This window comes from Euleptes europaea, chromosome 16 (assembly GCF_029931775.1).
Source record: "Euleptes europaea isolate rEulEur1 chromosome 16, rEulEur1.hap1, whole genome shotgun sequence".
NCBI lineage: Eukaryota > Metazoa > Chordata > Lepidosauria > Squamata > Sphaerodactylidae > Euleptes > Euleptes europaea.
The window spans coordinates 21,535,970-21,552,301 of NC_079327.1; the positions used below are offsets into that span (position 1 = coordinate 21,535,970).

General features: G+C 42.8%; 1 protein-coding gene across 1 annotated transcript in view; it reads left to right on the forward strand.

Moving 5' to 3' along the window:
* The first annotated feature begins 3,868 nt into the window (after window positions 1–3,868).
* Window positions 3,869–16,332, forward strand: part of UBAC2 (UBA domain containing 2) — a 92,053-nt gene continuing 79,589 nt past the window's right edge. The window contains exons 1-4 of the mRNA XM_056861835.1: window positions 3,869–3,908; window positions 13,460–13,587; window positions 14,490–14,609; window positions 16,059–16,165. Of these exons, the coding sequence (XP_056717813.1) occupies window positions 3,878–3,908; window positions 13,460–13,587; window positions 14,490–14,609; window positions 16,059–16,165 (386 nt within the window). The 5' untranslated portion in view covers window positions 3,869–3,877. The remainder of the gene's footprint in view (window positions 3,909–13,459; window positions 13,588–14,489; window positions 14,610–16,058; window positions 16,166–16,332) is intronic.

Consider the following 16,332-nt stretch of genomic DNA (forward strand, 5'->3'; position numbering starts at 1 on the left):
ATAATCCCTATTTTCATCTATATACAAAAATAACAGAGCATGGGGGTAAAGATAATGAAGCTGCAGAGAATGTACACTTATTTGAACTCAGTAAGACTTATTTCTGAAGTAACATAAATAGGATTGGGCAGTAAATCAGATATAGAGTATGCATAGAGGCCCCCTTTCAGAAATATAAAAACCGGTGAATATACCCAATATTTGAGAGAAACTGTGTATCTTAGTTTTTGTCATCTGAGAAGTAGGAAAACATAAGAGTTTAAAATAGAAGACACATTTTCTGGTAAACAAAATTAAGTATATTATTTAGACAGCAACAGCCTGAGGCAGTCACAACAGGCCTAGAAGCATATTTGGATACCAGCTTAAAGCTTATAACACTGAACTCGTCAACCATGTATTATTACCCTACACATTGCAGAATATTATTTAGTCAATGAACACACTATTAGTCAATGAATACCCCTTTGAAAAAATGTGGAATATTTCTACAGCCTACAGGAAATACCATTACGTAATGCCATAGTTGTTTCGTTTCCAAAATGTAAGGCAATCACATGAATACATGATGCCACCTTATACTGAGGTAGAGACCTTTGGTGTATCACCTACTTGGTTTCAAGCAGAGGTCTTTCACATCACCTATTACCAAACCCTTTCCCACGAAAATGCAAAACAGATGCATTAAGACTGAACACTCTAAATCCTTGTCTTAAAAAAGCATTTAACCCATCCCAAAATATTTAAAGCTCAATTCAGAGCTCTCAAAAAGTTCCATTTCCCCCCTTTTAAAAAAAGTCCTTAGAAAAAGAAAAACCATAGATTTTTTCCTGTCCCCCACCCCCATCTCTACCATCTGTGTGATAGTACACATGAACACACATGAAGTTGCCTTATACTGAATCAGACCTTTGGTCCATCAAAGTCAGTATCATCTACTCAGACGGGCAGCAGCTCTCCAGGGTCTCAAGCAGAGGTTTTTCACATCACCAACTTGCCTGGTCCCTTTAACTGGAGATGCCAGGGATTGAACCTGGGACCTTCAGCATGCCAAGCAGATGCTCTACCACTGAGCCACGGCCGTTCCCCAAACTTTTTGCTATGCGAGTATGCATGCCGTGTGTGTGTGAGCAAGAGAAAGAAAACACAGTAAAACTAGATACTAGTCATGATGCAAACCTATTCTCTCCAGGATCAGTGGAGCATGCCTATTATATTAGGTGCTTTGGAACACAGGCAGGACAATGCTGCAGTAGTCGTCTTGTTTGTGGGCTTTCTGGAGGCACCTGGTTGGCCACTGTGTGAACAGACTGCTGGACTTGATGGGCCTTGGTCTGATCTAGCAGGGCCTTTTTTATGTTCTTATGAGTCTGGTAGCAGAGGTTCCCAAGACCTGCGCCTACACAGAGGCCATTTATGCATGGGAGGTTTTACCTTGGATTTGCCACTCTTTAGATGCACGTTTTCCCCATCCGAATTCTCAGAACCTGGATGGAGGCTTAGAATTATAGAGTTGGAAGGGACAACCAGGGTCATCTAGTCCAACCCCCCACACAATTCAGGAAATTCACAACTACCTCCCCCCTACAGTGACCCATACTTCATGCCCAGAAGATGGCCAAGATGCCCTCCCTCTCATGATCTGCCTAAGGTCATAGAATCATTGCTGACAGATGGCCATCTAGCCTCTGCTTAAAAACCTCCGGGGAAGGAGAGCTCACCACTTCCTGAGGAAGCCTGTTCCACTGAGGAACCGCTCTGTTAGAAAATTCTTCCTAATGTCTAGATGGAAACTCTTTTGATTCAATTTCAACCCATTGGTTCTAGTCCGACCTTCTGGGGCAACAGAAAACAACCCGGCACCGTCCTCTATATGACAGCCCCTCAAGTACATGAAGATGGTTATCATATCCCCTCTCAGTCTTCTCCTCTTCAGGCTAAACATACCCAGCTCCTTCCACCTTTCCTCACTGGACTAGGTCCTATGAGTTTTAAGAATTCAGACAGGGAAAATGTACATCTGTGTTTGTGTGTGTAAAGTGCCGTCAAGTCGCAGGCAACTTATGGCGACCACTTATTTGGTTTTCCCCCCCATCGCAACAGACTAACAGAGGTGTTTCGCCAGTGCCTTCCTCTGCACAGCGACCCTGGACTTCCTTGCTGGTCTCCCATCCAAATACTAACCAGGGCTGACCCTGCTTAGCTTCCGAGATCTGACCAGATCAGGCGAGCCTGGGCCATCCAGGTCAGGGCTCAGGGCAGAATGTGTGTGTGTGTGTGTGTGTGTAAAGTGCCGTCAAGTCGCAGCTGACTTATGGCGACCCCTTATGGGGTTTTCAAGGCAAGAGACTAACAGAGGTGGTTTGCCAGTGCCTTCCTTTGCAGAATCTTCCTTCAAATATCGACACCGCTTAGCTTCCAAGATCTGACAAGATCAGGCTATACCATGCCACCTTCCCTCCCCTTTGCTGTGTGTGTGTGTGTGTGTGTGTGTGTGTGTAAAGTGCCGTCAAGTCGCAGCCGACTTATGGCGACCCCTTTATGGGTTTTTCCCCCCCATGGCAACAGATTAACAGAGGTGGTTTGCCAGTGCCTTCCTCTGCACAGCCACCCTGGACTTCCTGGCTGGTCTCCCATCCAAATACTAACTTTTTTTTTATCCCTTAGAAGCTCCTTGATCAATTGATCTTGAGCAGCATCCAAATACTAACCAGGGCTGACCCTGCTTAGCTTCCGAGATCTGACCAGCTCAGGCTCGCCTGGGCCATCCAGGTCAGTGCGTAACTGGAGAGCGGCGAACCCAAGGCAAAATCTCCCAGGCATCAATGGCCAGAGCTGCATTTCAGTTTCAGCTCCACCAAACCCACTTTCCAAGCAGACACAGGCAGCCTCTCCTCGCAGCAGTCGTCTGTGTCGGAATGCACCCTTTGTATATGAGGATGGCCAAATTAACAGAATTCTTACATGAAAAGATATGGAAAAATTTAAAATAACATGGGCGAAGTCCGTCACATATTGGGATAAACTGGCAAAAACGGATTTTACTAAATTAGTTAGTGAGTTATAGAAACAGGTGTTGTATATTATTTATATTATTGTTAATAATTATATCTTTAAAACTGTTTAGACACTTCTTCAGAAGTCCGGTGATGAGTCTCTTTTTATGGTGGGTGGAGGGGCAAAGGGGGTTCTTTGAACTTTCTATTTTTTAAATTTAGAATGTATTAATGTAGATTATTTCATTGATACTCTTTTGTATTTTCTTTTATATTTTCTTTTATTGTTGTTTTATTGTTTGTTTTATTTTATGTTATAAAAATAAAAAAAATATTTTTTAAAAAAAGGAATGCACCCTTTGGACAAAGCGTACGCGGGCCCGAGGGGAGAGACCGCCGTGACGATGGCCATCGTTGTCGCGCCCCCCTCGTCCCGAGCCGTTGCTGCGTGGAGAAGGAAGCGGCGGTGACGGCCTTTGCCCAAGTTTTTTTGAATTCTTCCATATCTTTTCCATGTAGGAATTCTGTTAATTTGGCCATCCTCATATACATCCATAGTTTATCTCTCCAGTCACGAATTGAAGGTTTATTCACTCGCTTCCAAACTTTAGCTACTGGGATAAACGAGCAAAAAATAGATTTTACTATTTCAGTTAGTGAGTTATAGAAACGGCGGCTCCAGCAGGGGGCGCTGTGGGGGGCCTCCCGGCCCTCGCCGGCCCCGGTCGGCTCTGACCCATCCGGGCCGCCGTAGCGGGATAGGCCGCTGGCGGGGGCTCCCTTCCTCAGGCGGGCCCACCGGGGTAGCGGCGGCGGCGGCTCCCCCCACTTGGGGGGGGGGGAGTGAGGGAGTGGGTCACCGGCTCCCCCGCCCCGGGACCATGTTCACCAGCACCGGCTCCAGCGGGCTGTGTAAGTACGGGGTCCCCCCCCCACCCCCATAACCCCCCCCCCGGATCCGCACCCACGAGGCGACTGGCTTCCCTTCCGCCTCTCCTCGTTTGCACTCACACATGGGGCTGGGGGGGTGGGACGACGAGGCTAGAAGTGCTGGGATATTTTGGGGAGTGGGGGGGAGAGAGAAAGGCCATTTATGCATGGGAGGGTTTGCTGCTCTCTGGATGCACGCTTCCCCCCCCCATCTGAATCCCCAAAACTCAACCATAACCCAACCCCCCCATGCAGAGTTTTGAGAATTCACATGGGGGGGACGACACGTGCATCCAGAGAGTGGCAAGTCCAAGTCAAAAACCTCCCATGCACAAGTGGCCAAATATCCTTCCTTTCCCTTCTTGCAAATAATTCACAGTGGGTCGCCGTGTTAATTAACTCGATTAATTCATGCCATCGTATTCCCTATTGCTATGTATGGGTGTGAGAGCTGGACAATGAGGAAAGCTGATAGGAAGAAAGTAGATTCTTTTGAAATGTGGGGTTGGAGGAGAGTGTTATGGATACCGTGGACCGCCAAAAAAACAAATCAGTGGGTTATAGATCAGATCAAGCCTGAACTGACCCTAGAAGCTAAAATGACTAAACTGAGGCTATTGTATTTTGGTCACGTCATGAGACGACAAGAGTCACTAGAAAAGACAGTCATGCTAGGAAAAGTTGAGGGCAGCAGGAAAAGAGGAAGACCCAACAAGAGGTGGATGGACTCAATAAAGGAAGCCACAGCCTTCAATTTGCAGGATCTGAGCAGGGCTGTCAAAGATAGGACATTTTGGAGGACTTTCATTCATAGGGTCGCCATGAGTCGGAAGCGACTTGACGGCGCTTAACACACACACACACACAGCCGTGTTAGTCTGTCTGCAGTAGTAGAAAAGGGCAAGAGTCCAGTAGCACCTTAAAGACTAACAAAAATATTTTCTGGCAGGGTAGGAGCTTTCCTAAGCCACAGCTCACTTCTTCAGATACCGTATTGGATGCATATTGGATGGCAACCTCAATGGCAACATCCCTTCCTCATCTGTCTGTCACCAGTCAAGGATCGCTTAAGGGTGCATTAGCTATGCATCGACACCCTGCATAGCAGAGTTCTTTAAAAACTATCAATGGACTTCCAACTGTTATGTACACTCTTATACATGAACACACATGAACACATGAAGCTGCCTTATATACTGAATCAGACTCTTGGTATCTGAAGAAGTGAGCTGTGGCTCACGAAAGCTCATACCCTGACAGAAAATATTTTTTGTTAGTCTTTAAGGTGCTACTGGACTCTTGCCCTTTTCTACTTCTTGCAAATGTTAGGGAACCAGGCGCTGCAGAGTCTCCTCCCCCTTCCATCCCTCCCCATCCAAGTCCCCATTCTTTCACATCACCTACTTGCCTTGTCCCTTTAACTGGAGATGCCGGGGTTTGAACCGGGGACCTTCTGCATGCTAAGCAGAGGCTGTACCACTGAGCCACAGCCCCTCCCTCCTGATTCACACAGCTACTCCTCTGGAATTACATTTTGACCCTTATTTCCTGGCCACCTGATCCTGCAGTTGATATTTAATACCTTCTACATAAAAAGTCTTCCTAGTGAGGAGCCACTATGTGCATCTAAAGAAATGGACTGTAATCCAGAAAAGTTTATGTGAAAATAAATGTTTTTCAGTGTTTAGGTTGCGATAAAACTCATGTTAAGTTTTGCTGCAACGGACTAACACAGCTACTCTTCTGGAATTACTGCAGGCATCTGACAAAGTATTCTTTAGTCAATAGGTTCATGCCACAGTAACTCTATTGGTCATTTGTGATGACACCCTATTATTTGTGGGGTTTTTTTGTTTTTGCTGCAACAGGCAAAGTGAATTCATTCAGGCTTACTCCCAAGGAAGAGCATATTGGATGGCAATCTCAATGGCAACATCCCTTCCTCATCTGTCTGTCACCAGTCAAGGATCGCTTAAGGGTGCATTACAGCGGCACTCCAGGGTCTCAGGAAGAGGTCTTTGACATCACCTACTTGCTTAGTCCCTTTAATTGGAGATACCGGGGATTGAACCTGGGACTGTCTGCATGCCAAGCAGATGCTCTACCATGGCCCCTCCCCATGCAACAGTAATTCTAATCCCTGTCTTTTGAGGGGGGAAACTTTGATAGGTGAAGGCTGCAAATATATTATACGTGCTCATTTGGAAGAAAACCCCCTTGAATCCAGTGGTAATTACTTCTGTAAACATGCATTGGTTTGGAACTGTAGTTTGCCATCATTGAACAATTATTTTTCATGGTTCCTTCAGTAAATGCTTCAATGCGGGGGTGGAGCAAATACAAAAGGTTGTGTTAAAGGAGCTTTTAAGAAATGCGAAGCAGGCTTCGCAGTGATGGCTGGAATGACGGTTCAGCATGAAGAAATTAAAAAAATATGTGAGGCACTTCAGCCTGGAATGCGCTGCTAATTACCAAGCATAAACAGCCTCTGAGAATTTAGGTCAAACTGCTTGTAGCTTCACGGAGTCAGATGAGTGAGATAGGTAGCCCAGGTGTTGGCCAGATCATTAGGCCTATAAGTTTCAAGGCCTCATAAGCCTACAAGAATCTGGAAGGGTATATTCCAATCTGTTAGTGCCCATGTTTATGGGTGGGGGAAGATGTTTGCTACAGAGCATTCGGTCTACTTGGCAAACTCACCTGATTGGTTGAGTCACCTGGTTAGCGTTATACCTGATTGGTCAAGTTACATAATTTGCTATAGATTTGGTTCTTGTAGGTTATCCGGGCTGTGTGACCGTGGTCTTGGTATATTCTTTCCTACCAAGAAAATACCAAGACTACGGTCACACAGCCCGGATAACCTACAAGAACCAATGAACTCTGACCGTGAAAGCCTTCGACAATATTTTGCTATAGATTTGATTGGTTAAATAGAATCAGGCCAACACGGGTTGTTGAGCATATAACCATATTAGACTCAGTCTTGTTGGGTAACATCTGGATCTTGAACCAATGCTTGTAAATCTGCTTAGCTTAGGTTCAGATTGTTCAGATTGTTTATTTATGGCCCTTAGCCAGATATTTTTATTTATGGCCCTTAGCCAGATAAAATTACAGACAACAGTTTATATACTCTTGTTATTTTTATCCTGACAGTTCATTCATCTTTTATTGTATAGTCCTGCACAATTTTATAACAAATTGCTTATATTTTGTGGTGTTCTTCGATTTTGAGGCTTCAATCTGAATCCAGTACTTTAGCAGTCATTGGCTACACCTACCAGAGTTATTGTTCTTGGGAACTCGCTTTGTAAGTGTGCTTCCTTACAGGGTTGATTGTCTTGTTCTTAGACCTGGGAGGGCTTTAGGCTTAATCTCTACCTGGCTGGGTAGTAAAAGGGCTGGTGGTAGTGATACTGTAGCATGTAAGGATTCGCATTTCAGCCTTTTTATTTTGTCTTGCCTGACCTTCTCCTTTAAACAGAACCTTGGCTTTAAGGTCCTTTGACAGTGTGCATTACCTACCTAAAGTGCACCTCCCGTAAGGCCCTCAAATCCAGAGTCTGAAACTACCTAACTGTGCTATTGTGTAGAGCACTAGTTCCCAACCAGGGGTCCGTGGACCCCCAGGGGTCCACGAGAACCAAACCAGGGGTCCGTGAAACAAAGTTATAAACCCATAATAAATTAATATTTTCAATTAAAAGTTCTCTATTATAAAAATATATATTCAAATATTATTTTAAGTTTAATGTTTACCTAACAAGATAATTCACAGTGGGTCGCCGTGTTAGTCTGTCTGCAGTAGTAGAAAAGGGCAAGAGTCCAGGAGCACCTTCAAGACTAACAACAATATTTTTGGTAGGGTATGAGCTTTCGGGAGCCACAGCTCACTTCCTCAGATACCTGAAGATATCTGAAGTAGTGAGCTGTGGCTCACGAAAGCTCATACCCTACCAGAAAATATGTTTGTTTACCTAACAGTTATGATTAAAGTTTATTTTCAAATTCTCGGAATTTTTATTTTGAACCTTGGGGTCCCTGCACCGAACAAAAAGGTCCTAGTGGTCCCTGGTCAAAAAAACGTTGGGAACCACTGGTGTAGAGAAATCAATCAATGTGTATGCATGAGGCAGCCCTTGTTCTCTGCTGTAAAAAAAAAAGGCAGTTTTATCTTGGGGAAGAGGAAGAGTTGGTTTTTATATGCTGACTTTCCATACCACTTAAGGGAGAATCAGACTGGCTTACGATCACCTTCCCTTCCCCTCCCCACAACAGACACCCTGTGAGGTAGGTGGGGCTGAGAGAGCTCTTAAGAGAACTGTGACTAGCCCAAGGTCACCCAGCTGGCTTCATATATTGGATCGGGAAAACCAACCTGGTTTACCAGATTAGAGTCCGCCGCTCATGTGGAGGAGCGGGGAATCAAACCCGGATCTCCAGATTAGAGTCCACCACTCCAAACCACTGCTCTTAACCACTACACCACGCTGGCTACTAATAAAAGTTAAACAGGATTTTTATGACCATGCAAATGGTGCTTTATTGGAATATATAGAATCATAGAGTTGGAAGGGACCACCAGGGCCATCAAGTCCAACCCCCTGCATAATGCAGGAAATTCACAGCTACCTCCCCCCTCGTGACCAGAAGTCATGGGACACGGGCTTCTGTCACAGTTGTTTGTGCATTTGGATATATTCAGTAAGGGACTATTAATGTTATGCCATCTGCGTTACTCGATGGAAGATTTAGCAAAATCCCCCAGTCAGACAGACTTTGTCCCTGTGGCAGTAAGTGTGTTGAAACAGTTGTCCATGTTTTATTTTATTGTAGTTTCTATTCAGAAATTCGTAATGAACTACTAAGCCCTTTGCAGACATGTAGACTGAATGCCTCCGATTCCTGTAATGCTTCCTTTCTATTGAATAATTGTTCGCCCCATGTTCTGGAGAAGGTAGCACAGTTTTTAAAGATTGGTATAGAACGCCACAAATTATTTAAGTAGGCGGATGTGTTAGCTCACAACACTATCTTATGCAAGTGTCTTTTAACCATTTTGTAAGGTTATATCTCAAATATTTATATTTTTACATGCTACTGTATGTACAGTGATTTTATGCCAGTAAAAGACGATATTACTGACTATGACTGACAGTAAGGGACTAATGTGTCAATCAAATGTATATATCTACAAAATACTTTCTGTGATGCATGGCCACTAAGAAGCTCCGGTCATTTAATTACTGTGATGCATTTGCTGTTTTTAGGCACCGAACCTTCCTTAAAACATGGTGTTTGATGCATAGACTAGGTTTCTCAGCCGGCAGGAAGCTTTGGGCTGGTGGGGAAAAAAAATGTATCTAATGAAGGCACTGGTAAACCACCTCCATTAGTCTCTTGCCATGAAAACCCCAAAAAGGGGTCGCCATAAGTCGGCTGCGACTTGACGGTACTTTACACACACAATGACCGGCAGAGGGCAGCCGAGGGCAGTCTTTGAACTTTTAAATAGTTTATCATATCTGCTGCAGTACTTCCTGATTTAATAAACTGTATTGGGAAGTACAGCAATTTTTCATGAGGCTTTTAAAAGGGCAGACATTTTAAATCCATTTAAGTTTCATATTTCTTTCGGTATGAGGGCCTTCTAGGAAAATTGGGCTGTCTTAATACTTTAGTTCGTTGAAATTGCAATTCACATACTGGTCAGAATAAAAGATGCGCAATCATTTAAGCTTGTTGTCACATAAGGGTAAGTTTTGAAGGTTTTTTTTCTGGTTTATGTTATGTACAAATACTGTTGATGTTCCTTTGGAAAAGCAAAAAAAATTCTTTTGGAGTCCTGATTATTTCATTTTTAATATGCAGTTATAAACTTTGGAAGAATAAACCTTTTTCTTGTATAAATCCAAGACTGACCTTCCTCCTTTCTTGCCAGGAGAGAACTGGAAGTGAATGCAAGGTGTAATGAAACTGTGGAATAATGAAGGGGTAGTGGTATTAGGGGTTTTATTTTATTCTGTATGTTTTAATTTGTAATTTGTTAACCACGCAGAAAGGTGGAATATAAATATATAATAACATAAATAAAGTTGGGGAAATACATTGAGAGCCAGCATGGTGTAGTGATTAAGAGTGGTGGTTTGGAGCGGTGGACTTTAATCTGGAGAACTGGGTTTGATTCCCCACTCCTCCATATGAGCAGCGGAGGCTAGTCTGTGACCTTCCCTTCCCCTCCCCACAACAGACATCTTGTGAGGTAGGTGGGGCTGAGAGAGTTCTAAGAGAGTTTGACTAGCCCAAGGTCACCCAGCTGGCTTCATGTGTAGGAGTGGGGAAACCAACCCGGTTCACCAGGTTAGCCTCCACCGCTCTTAACCACTACACCACGTTGGCCAGCTAAAATGGAATATCTCTGGAAGAAAGTGATACATGTGCTAGAATTGATCCCACGGAGGACTGACAAAATGTGCTAGGTGAGTGAGGACTGGGCCCAGCTTGCTTTCATTGAGGAAAATATTCTAAAAGGAGGGTACGTCTCCTTGGAGCCCAGTTTCTCTCTCCCTCCAAACCTGTTGACGGTAAAGAGAGAAGTTCAGGAGAGATGGATTCAGACTTTGAGGAGACAGAAACAAAGGGTGTTTGGGCAGTAAAATGGGGATCTCTGTGTGTTAAAGCTGGGCACCTGTTGTACTCTAGCTGAAATTACCGTACTTATACGGAGGACATAAACAGATCATGGATCTCTGGTCTTCTATAAAATGTGAATTGCATGCATGCAATTCCTGTTAAAACCAGGCTGAGACAGAAAAGGGGTGTAACCCTCTTTCATCCCTGAATGGTTTCGCTAACAAAAACTGGGCTTCCTGCATTGATATTAGTGTTTTAAAGAATAAAAAAGGTAAAGGTCCCCTGTGCAAGCACCGGGTCACTCCTGACCCATGGGGTGACGTCACATCCCAATGTTTCCTAAGCAGACTTTTTTGTTTACCGGGTGGTTTGCCAATGCCTTCCCCAGTCATCTTCCCTTTACCCCCAGCAAGCTGGGTACTCATTTGACCAACCTCGGAAGGATGGAAGGCTGAGTCAACCTTGAGCCGGAAACCTGAAAATGACTCCCGTTGGGATCAAACTCAGGTCGTGAGCAGAGCTTGGACTGCAGTTCTGCAGCTTACCACTCTGCGCCACGGGGCTCTTAATTGCGTACTGGTTGAATTTATCTTCCTTCATCCCTGCCTTCCTTCCTAATGGGAACTGGAAGTAGCTTGTGTCGTTCCCCTCTCCTGTTTCATCCTCACAACGAGCCCTGTCAGGTAGGTTAGGTTGAGAGAGTGTGACTTGCCCAAGGTGGCCCAGCAAGGTTCCATAGCAGGATGGGGATTTGAATCTGGGTCTCCCAGATCCTAGTCCAACATTATATCACACTGGTGATTAAGACCTCTTTCACTTTGCTGTACAGTCCTGATGTGGATTGGGGCTGAGCATGTGTGCAATTTGCCTTACCCCAAAATGACAATCACAGATCTCCGTTTGTGTGCAAACAGCAAATGGTGTGCATGCGTGCATGTGCGCACCATTATGGAGTCTTGGACACTTGACTTCTTGGACTATGGAATCACTGTATCCAATGCATCCTCCTGTAGATGAATTCCAGAATCAGTTTTCTTTAAAAATTCTGTATCCTATTCATGTGGTTTGAACGCCTTATCATTTCTGCTACTGTACTCTATAATTTTTACACCAATTCAGAAAAATAATTTTGCAGTATTTATTATGTCTTTAAACTGGCACGTCTCTGTGTTTGACATTTTTTTCTGGATCAGGTAAAGGCGTTTTGTTTGTGGTGAGGGTTTTACAGACAGTTGTACTTTCCCCTGTGGGTGACTCGCTTTTATATGTTGGTTGACACTCTGGATTTTCTACCTGGTGATATAAGTAAAAATAACCAGATGCTCATTTCCTGTACAGTAAAGTTTTAAATGCCTAAAATAAACGCTAGTGATTGAACGCTCATAAACTCCTTGAGTCTCTGTATTGCACAGTAAAGCAGGGCTTTAACACTGATGAAATTATTTCTTGCATATACGTAAACGGGATACAAATGTTCTCATTTGGAGTGTCTATCCCGTAATCCCAGAGGTGGGCTAGGCTGTTATTGCAAGGAATGATAAATACAGTCTGCATTTGCTCAGTGATATTTTTCATGTGTTCCCCAGAACTAAGTGACTTATTCAGAAATGGTTCCTGGTGAATCATGGCTCAAATATTTTCATTGACCATCTCACCAGTGTTCATTGACAATTCCTGTTGTGGTGGTTAGAGCAATTGCCTTTGCAAAAGAGTAACCCAGAGAAGGGTATATATGCATTATTTATACCTTAACAAACAGAATACTGTAATGAATGTAAGAATAAAGGTCTGTATATTGATGTATTTTACCCCACCCTTCCTCCAAGGAGTTCGAGATGGAGCCTTTTTGTCCTCACAACAGCCGTGTGAGGTAGGTTAGGACGAGAGAGAGAGTGGGCATTTACGCATTCACAGCTATCTTCCTGTCTCTTCAGGGGTTTTTCCAGTCCTGCACGCTCTTTGCTCCCTCTAGTGATCAATTCGATATAACACCGTTTTTTATGAAGCACAAAAAGCTGCTGATTTATTTTAGACTGTAGGGGGAAACGCTTCATTTAAAGCTGTGCGATGTCGAATCGACCATCAGAGGGAGCAGAACATGTGCAGAACTGGAAAAAAACCACAGGAAGTTAGACATGAGGAAACTGAGAATGTGTAAAAGCCCCGTGACGTGCAAAGTCAAGCATTGAGCTTGACAGCTAAGTGGAGATTTGAACCAAAGTCTCCAAGGTCCAAGTCCAACATTCTAGGACAGTCCAACACACTGGCTTCCCACAGTTGGTCTGCAGTGGTCCAAAAAAACATACTTCAATATACGGAATTTATTATTCTGTGAATAAAAGGCCCCAATGAATTAAAATGCATGTTTTAAAGTCTTCAGATATGTTCTAGCATTAACAATTCAAAATCTCCATGTGAACTGGGATCTTGGCCAGAATGTGGTTAAAATAAAATTGAGTAAAAAGCTGCATTACTATTAAAACTTTCTTTCACTTTAATCATAAATCAGTTTGATAGGTTTGATAGGTATTTGTAGCTTAGGGCAGGTGGCAATCATTTTATTTTGATGGGAAGCCATGTCCTTTATTATTTTCATTTTTGCAGTCGAGCCCTCTCTGGATGTTCATGGAGGAGAGGGCTATCCATGGCTACTAGTCAAAAAGAATACTAGTCATGATGCATACCTATTCTCTCCAGGATCAGAGGAGCATGCCTATTATATTAGGTGCTGAGGAACACAGGCAGGATAATGCTGCTGCAGTTGTCTTGTTTGGGGACTTCCTAGAGGCACCTGGTTGGCCACTGTGTGAACAGACTGCTGGACTTGATGGGCCTTGGTCTGATCCAGCATGGCTTTTCTTATGCTCTTATGATACCTTTACTTTTTTCTTTTCAAGATAAAGCACCTCTGTCCAAGGGCCTCTTAATCGTGCCGAGCGCCTTCTCCCTTCTGTTGGCTCTGCTTTTTCAACATTATCAAAAGTTCTTCACGTATAATCTGCAAGCAGTGAAAGAAGAATTTCAGGTAAGCAGTAAAGCATTTATATGAGTTCATGGATAGCAGCGTGTTAACTAAATACAGTATAAATGTGTATGTCTTTCTTTTATGAGGATGAGTTCTCATGTAGCTGTTAATCACATAGTGACTTCAATTCAGATGGTTAGTTCTGCAGGTCCTGGTTCGTTTGTTTATACTCCACCTTTCCCCAGGGCTCAAAGCAACTTACAATGCATAATTAAAAACGTACGGTAACATTGTAAACCCAGTTCACCCCTGACTTAATGAAAAGCCTGTAGCTTTCACTCCATTAAAAGCTCTGGCAAATAAAACAGCCTTAGAGCTGTCCCTGAAAGTTTCCAAAGATGGCACCCACCTCCTTGGGGTTAGGGATGCCAACCTCCAGGTGGGGCCTGGATGTCTCCTGATATTACAATTGATCTCCAGGCAATCGAGATCAGTTCCCCTGACCAATTAAAAAAATAGAATGTAAGAATTTAAGTAAGAAATGCATTGTCAGATATGCAAATATAATCAGAAAATAGAAAACTGCAAGTCAAAAAAGGTGATAATCCCTCTCTGCAGATGTGCAGCTGAATAGTGTTACATTACTTAACAAGTTTTTTTAAAAAAAAACAAGGGAAATGTTAGAGAACAGTTGAAAATGTATTATTGTAACTACCTTATTCTTGTAAAGTAGAATGTTTTTAAGGTAAGGTAAAGGTAAAGGTCCCCTGTGCAAGCACCGGGTCATTCCTGACCCATGGGGTGACGTCACATCCTGATGTTTCCTAGGCAGACTAACTGTATTTTCTGCTGTTTATATAATGTTACATTGTAGGCTATAAGTAGTAGCCGAATCACATAATTTATTTCCAAGTGGGTGGAAGTAAACTGTAAATACATGTGTCCTTTTTTAAATCTTCTAGATTTGGAGGCTTGTCTGTGGGAGAACAGTATGTCTTGATCTCAAAGACACATTCTGCAGCAGCTTGCTAATTTATAACTTTAGGATATTTGAAAGGAGGTATGGCAGCAGAAAATTTTCAGTAAGTTCTGTTTCCTTTCATGTTTGTCTGGGAATTTATTTGAATATCCCCTCATGTTGCATGGGTAGTATATTTAAGTTCCTCATGCGTCATACCAACCGTAGTTCCTTCATTCTCAGTGCAAACGCCTTAACGTCTCTTTAGATTTGCTTTGGGAATTTGCTCTTTGCTCTTGTTGGTAAATAGTGTATCTGTGAACTTTAAAAAGCTGTTAATCCTCCACAATAAGTGTACCTTGCCCAGATAATTTAGATTTAGAGAAGCACCTGCATTTGTTTTGCAGTTGGTCTTTAAGACCTTGCATTCATGGCTCATTACCAATGCTGATTTCTCCACATGCATCTCTCCCCTGGACATCACAGACTCTTCTACATATCACATCTAATCCCATCAAGCCTGCTATTCACATTTACATACTGTTCCTCTACTTAAAGAACGATGGATTCACATTCTAACTGTATCTGAAGAAGTGAGCTGTGGCTCACGAAAGCTCGTACCCTACCAGAAAATATTTTTGTTAGTCTTTAAGGTGCTACTGGACTCTTGCCCTTTTTGACTAGGAAGACGTTGTAAAACTATCATGAGTTCTGTGTAGTGTGGCTTCTTAATCCATCAAAAGTCTACATGGTGTTTCTCCACAGAAGCCTTCTGATTTGGTCCCTTGTGGGCAGCTTTTCTTTTCTTTTTTTTAAAGGAGCATTTTCATAAGATAGTATATCTAGAATGTTAGTAGTTCGAGCGTTCTGTCTTCTAATGTGGCCATGTCTCAGTTTTGCTAGTGTGAGAAGTTAAACATCAGATCCTGATTTATCAGGTTTAGAAATACAGGTTGAGTATCCCTTATCCGGACATCTGATATTCAGACTGATCTGAAAACTGGACCCTTTTGATCTGGCATGCAGGCATCACTCACAAGTCTTCAGCAGTGCCACTGATGGTTCAGTGTACACAAAAATTATTTTAAAATATCGTTTAAAATTACATTCAGGCTATGTGTATAAAGTATATATAAAACATAAATGAATTTTGTGTTTAGACTTGGGTCCCATCCCCAACATATCTCATTATGTATATGCAAAAATTTCAAAATATTCAAAATACGAAAATATCTGAAATACGGACCACTTCTGGTCCCAAGCAGTCCAGATAAGGGATACTCAACCTGTAATACTTCGTGGGGTCATGACATTTGTCTCTGGATTATGAGCCCTTTGAACACCTTCTGTTATATCCAAAAACATATTTAGGCCTTAGAAAAGTTTTTCGGCAGTCATGTGTGCCCCCATTCCCTGGTGAAAAATGTGCCATCCTAAGTAGAATTATACCCTTCTAAGGCTGATGAGGTCAAAGGGAAGGGGGTAACTCTTCTTAGGATGGCACAGTAAGTAGCTAAATCTGTGTTAAACTGAGGTGTTCTTGATTATGACATTTTTCTTTACTGTTTTTCAGTCTTTTCTGCTAGGTTCCTGGATGCTGTCAGTGTTGTTCGATCTTCTCCTTGTAGAAGCTGTTGAATATTCTTTTGGCATCTCCATCAACAACTTGCCTTCAGGATTGTGAGTAGCTGTTAAAGAGCTCTGTTAAAGAACTTCCTGAACTCTGGGTATCCTACACTGAAACCCTGTGCAGAGTTACTCCAGTATAAGCTCATTGATTGGGATACTTAGATTGGTGTAACTCTACATAGGACTGCATAATTAAGGATGAAGTTAATGGTGTTTTT